Source organism: Papilio xuthus, unplaced genomic scaffold (assembly GCF_000836235.2).
Source record: "Papilio xuthus unplaced genomic scaffold, Pxut_1.1 DF827679.1, whole genome shotgun sequence".
Lineage (NCBI taxonomy): Eukaryota > Metazoa > Arthropoda > Insecta > Lepidoptera > Papilionidae > Papilio > Papilio xuthus.
The window spans coordinates 3,733,266-3,739,265 of record NW_013530970.1 but is presented as its reverse complement, the minus strand read 5'-3'; the positions used below and the strand labels follow the sequence as shown (position 1 = coordinate 3,739,265).

The window sequence follows — 6,000 nt, the reverse complement described above, 5'->3', positions numbered from 1 at the left end:
ATTCAATAATCATTATGCACACACAAAGGGGCCACAAAAACTGTAATATTTTGTTCTTGAATCTTTAAAAACTAATAACAATTTTGCTCTTCACACGCTACGAGATTTTATTAACCAAAATTTCTATCCTCAGGATAATAAGACTAAAAAGTTCAAACTCAACAACCAAATCCTTTTGCCAACAAGAAAACAACTCTCAGCTGGATTTAATTAGGCAGACTAATTAGCAAGTTTCGTAGCAGGTAACAATTCCCAGTAGCCACGACATTTTCTCAAGTTCATTACGGTACACTATGAAAATCTTACTTTATTTTGAACAACTGGTGACGAAGAAGTCTTTGAATGATTTGGAAACTTCCAGATGAAAAGATAATATTACAAAATAGAGGAAAACGTTTATATAGATTGTAATAGACCATAATATGGTTAAAGGTATTGAGTAAGACCATAAGCCATTTTTTACAATTTAAAATTACATTTATATCCATGTAAAAACAAAAACATACAAAATTAAATATTATTCTCTCATTTGGATTGTTCCTAAAAACTCTCTAAGGCTTTAACATTTGGATTATTACTAAAACTCTCGATGAATTATGTGAGTGGTCAATTTTAAATCCAGAAATTTACTGCAATTGTTCAAATACGAGTCTCTCTCTTCCAATAATTTACTTAAGCATTATTATTACAATGAAACCTTGTTTAAACTAAAGACCTGTTTCCATTGTAGGGTTTTTTAATCGTGTCATCCAACAATTGAGGCGGTCACGTGACGTATAAGGGGACATCGTCCGACATCGCATCGCTAAGAGCATCGACTCATGAGCTCATGACCGACTAGTTTGTAGTCTTTCTGTTGTATAGAAGTTCGACAGTCGCTTGAGAGCGTTGGTTGAATGCACATGTTTATCGCGTATTTTTTTTTACTTACGCATAATATTCATCGTGCAAAATTGTACTACAATGATTTAATTTATATTGTAAACTGACGTAAACGTACTCGTTTTAGGAAATTCGTAGATGCTAAGATAGGATCTTGGTCACGTAACAAGTCTAATGACCTTTACCATTTGTATTCTTCCTAAAATTATAATGTTTGTATTGATGGATGGATGTTTTTTAGGAGGTGTCTTCAGAACGGATGCATGAATGTTGCTGAAATTTGGCATAGATGTAGAACCTAATCTGGAAAAACACATAGGCTACTTATTAAGGTTTTCATTGATTTCGCATTGAGAGAGTCGTGGTAAATTATAATTTGTAGTGATGAAATATTTTGACAATATGTTTTAAAAAGCTCAGATCAAAATGTAAGTATGTTGGTCATCTTAACAATTTATATGCAAGAGTGAAATTCATCAAGACTTTCTTTAATTCGCTGTAACTTCTCGGGACATATTTCTCGTCGAAAAGGTTAGTACCCTTAAACTATGTTTAAATATACAAAGTTATATTAAGACTAGACAGAAATAGTTAAAATGTTCATTTATTCTATACAATTTAACATGTTTGTGAATCTTCATCAATATTACCATAACAACATTACCAAATATTTGTTACGCCCACGACTCCGTCCGCGCCAAATTTCAAGAAAAAATAATAAGTAACTTGTATTCTTCCAGACTATATTCTATAACTATACTTAATTTAATCGAGGTCCGTTGATTCGTTTTGATACTGTCCAACATCCATCCATCTAGACATTCACATTTATAATATACTAGCGACCGCCCGCGAATCCGTCCGCGTAGAATTTAAAAAAAAAACAATTAGTAGCGTGAATGTTCTTTCAGACTATGTTCTATATGTATGCCAAATTTCAATCCGTTCGACCTTTCTGGAGATAACTTCAAACAAACATCCATCAATCCAAACATTCGCATTTATAATATTAGTAAGAAGTAAGATTGGTTATGTCCAGTAGCCGTATTTAATATCTGTATAACTAACTACTCTTTATTTCTTAACAGTTATAAAACAAATAGTGAACAAAAAAACCTTATTGCGTTCAAGTTCATTTAGTACGAAGCGAACGAAACAACGCTGTTAAACGCACGCGAACAGTTATTTGCACGAGTACATAGAATCCATTTATTCGTAGCGATACTAACGAAAGTGAAATAAGAAAACATATTATTCAATTTAAGACCTTATCACACTGTAATAGAAATTATTTTGTTATTTTATAAATACATTTGCTATATTTGAATGAATTAGAATTGAATTGCGATCTTAATGTACACACTTATATCAAGCTAATGCTTTACAATTGAACACGTCTTCAGTGTACAGCATAAGATTTAAACATCAACCTACTTTAAGATTAAAGCTTCCTTTCTCTGCGACATCCACGCGTTGAAAACGGGGGAACGACACACTAACTTAGCATGGAAGAGGTAATTGAATTACAAGACCTAACACTAATAAATAAACGTCCCACTCACCCTGATGAAGAAGCATCGCGATGGACTCAAAACTAGTCGGTGCCAACACCGTACAAATACGTAAGTGTATAGCCGTTAATACATTAGTTTACGCTAATGTCTCAGGAAAATTTAAATAATTTAAGAACTAATGCCTTAAACTCAATTGCGAAGTTTTAACCAAACCTGGCCTCTAAAAATGAAAGACGTGTCTACTAGGTACTACAGATTCGCACAACCATCTACTTAAGACTTGGCCTATATGTTTGGTGCCGTGATATATACTTACACTTTCAATGAGCTGCTGCTTCTCCTGCAGCTGCACCTCTTGATGGCGCAGCGTTGCGCGTTGCTTCTCTGCCGTGCTGCTCAACCGGGACAGTACCTCCTGGTCATGTTCTCGGGCTGGAGACGGAGGTGCACTGGTACCTATGGAAAATTATTACATTAAACAAATAACCACGCAATACTTCCATAACCGGAAAGGATAAGAGTCACCGATTACATTTGGTGCAGTCTTAGCACAACTCTAGTTTCCAACCAATAGGATTAAAATCTTTGCTGTGGACATTCTTAAAAGAAAAGAACACAAACTAATCACAAAAGTGTTGTACTCAATTTTTAATGCCTGGTAAGGAAATTATAAAAATTTCAATTTTCCTAAACAATTTCGTAACCAAACCATTTCGTGAAATGTGTGCTGAAATTAGGCAATTTCTCTCGAACCACACCAATTAGTTATGATAACAATCTAGACATTTGAAACTTGTACCGTGCCCAGTTACGTGACCTAACAAAACCTAATTCAATTACTCTGTGTCCTATATTTTACAAACACAAAATCGTTTTAATAACACACGTTGGTTATATAAGTAACTAGCTGCCGCCGCGACTCTATAGCTAATCAATAGCCAATGAGTTCTACCAGACTGTGTTCTACATCTGAGCCAAATTTCATCAAGATCTATACAGCCCTTCTTGATATACCTTCTGTAGTGTATGCATAAACGTAGTGTTGTTTGTCTCGAGCGTACACGCCATAAGTACATGCCGGAGAGAGGGGGGGTCAGTCGATGTCAGACCTTTGAGCCGGCAACACGTGTCGGTACGTGAACGAGCCAAATATAACGCAACGAATGCTACACCTTCTAACAACATCCATCCATACATTCATCTTATCCAATAAATCCTATCATGGTTATCATATTTATATCTAAAAGAAACTCATACAATGATATTACACATTTCGTGACATATTTTCGCTCTAAAACTCATAACTCACTTATGTTGGACAGCCAGACTGAATAAAAATTGTGCCAGATCAGTGGAAATGGTCCATTACACTTTATCTAGAAAATGGATCCGCCATTTTGCTAGCATTATCTTCTCAAATGACTCTGATGTACGGTCCGTAAGTAAACGTAACTTGACCTCTATGAAACCTTCTACTTAGAAACACGAACTGTTTAGGGAGGATTTTTTTCCAATTCAAACTTTTTATGAAGTCTGATTACTTTACTCCGATGATAAATTTAGTTTTTATCGAATCTATCGACAACATTTATATGTGAGAATATTAGGAATGTGTTACATTATGATTTTTCCCTTCTTTGAATTGCCTGGTTCCTAATATAATATAATAACCTGTTTGTTTAAACGGCTTACTTTAACTTTCTAGTATTCGTATATAACATACATAAAATTTTATGAATTAAAAAAATAATATTCCTTTTCCAGCCTTAGGCCGGGACTCCACCAAAGCAAAGATGTGTGCGGTGTGCTGTGCGAGAAGAGACGTTTTTTTTAGCTCGGGGGACTCAAAGCGGAGATGTGTGTGTTGTGCTCACATACAAATATTACACATCTCCGCACTGCGATCTCCACTGAAGCTGAGCGGAGAGGCGATGTGTCAATAACACAATTCTATTGGTCGTTTAAAAAACATCTCATCTCCGCTCGTCTCGTCTCCGCTCCGGTGGAGTCCCAGCCTTATGCGCATCTTTGAAACTCTGAACTTTGAAACAACGACGTGGTGCTTATTGCAAATACAGATAAAGCGAATACGATGACTTTCTATGTTTACCACGACTAGCCTACCAATAATTTCTTGCTGCATCTTTGCAACACTAAATTGCATTACACAAACAAATCAGAACAATTGAAGTTAACAGCTATCGTAGTTTTTATGTCTTAGATAATAATAATCTGACAAGACTGATAAAGCTTTACAGAAATTCAAAAATCGACAATATATTAGATTTTTATCACATCCAAAGTATACTAGTTTTAGACATTTTATTAGTTACAGGCGCGCTTACATTGCAAAGGCAAGTGTAAGAATGAATAGTGAGGGGGCATAGATGTCGACATTTTAGTAAGGCTAGTGTTGTGCTGGTACACCGGCACATTGTCGGATTTTTTCTTAACACTAGGAAGAGAAAAACTGCATCAATTTAAGTGTAAATAATTAGCTTCGTTGATTGCAATTGATAATTTATCGAAGTCAATTCATATCCCCAAGAGAGGGGCTCTGAGCTTACAGCCAGAAGAAAGATAGAGATGACTAGGCCATAATAAATCACGCTGGCCCAGTGTGGGTTTATATAAATTAAAGGAATAAAAAATATAGTACAAACATCGCAACATTCAACAACATTAAAATAATATTTAATTAAACAGGTGCTAATAATCGTGCTCAGATTGTTAATTAAGTGTCAAATTACAATGATAAGGTTAATTATAGGTTGAAATTGAAAATTAGTGATGCAAACTAATGAAGAAGATGATAATAACACATTGAATCTTCATCACCCTGAGTAAATCCTGCTTTTCTTTCATCAAATTCTTCCATCGTATAAAATCTTGCTATCAGTCTTAGGAACAAAGACTACCACTATGTTTTTCAATACCACGCCCAATGGTAGGATGAATCAATGGCATAAGTCTTATAGAATAACTAGCTATCGCCCACGACTATGTCGGAGCGGAATTAAAAAACTTAATTAGTATCCTATGTGTTCTTCAAGGCTACATTCTGCATCTATGCCAAATTTCAGTGAGTTTCCTTGCAACCGTTCTGGAGATACCTTCTAACAAACATCCTGCCATACATCCAAATACTAAAACAACAGATAAACTAATATTATAAGTGCGAATGTTCGGATGGATGGATGAATGTTTATTTGAAGGTATCTCCAGAAAAGCTGCCTGGAAGTAGGTGAAATTTGGCACAGATGTAGAACATAGTCTGGAAGAACACATAGGCTACTTATTATTTTTTTTTTAATTCCGCGCGGTTGGAGTCAAGGTCGACAGCTACATTATTATAATAGTATTATAAGATGTACTTACCATCCGCAGGCGCGTTTATTGTCCGCCTGAGTCGTTTGTTCTCGTCTTGCAGACGTGCCACGGCGGTCACCAGGTCCGCTGATTCTGTCCGCCATTGCTCCTCAATAGCTTCTATTTCCTGATACAAAAAGATTATTTTAAAAAAACAAAATAAACGTATAAAATTAAAAATAAACTTAAGCTACTGAAATCAAATTGAATAGCGGAATGAAAATAAAAGATTAAT

The 6,000-nt window shown here is 35.2% G+C and overlaps 1 protein-coding gene across 3 annotated transcripts in view; it reads right to left on the bottom strand.

The window, feature by feature from the left end:
* Rilpl (Rab interacting lysosomal protein like) overlaps window positions 1–6,000 on the bottom strand; it is a 33,194-nt gene that overhangs the window by 22,730 nt on the left and 4,464 nt on the right. For all 3 annotated transcript variants that reach the window (XM_013312438.1, XM_013312436.1, XM_013312437.1), the window contains exons 2-3: window positions 5,775–5,892; window positions 2,713–2,852 (exon numbers count right to left, since the gene is read on the bottom strand). In XM_013312438.1, the coding sequence (XP_013167892.1) occupies window positions 2,713–2,852; window positions 5,775–5,892 (258 nt within the window). The remainder of the gene's footprint in view (window positions 1–2,712; window positions 2,853–5,774; window positions 5,893–6,000) is intronic.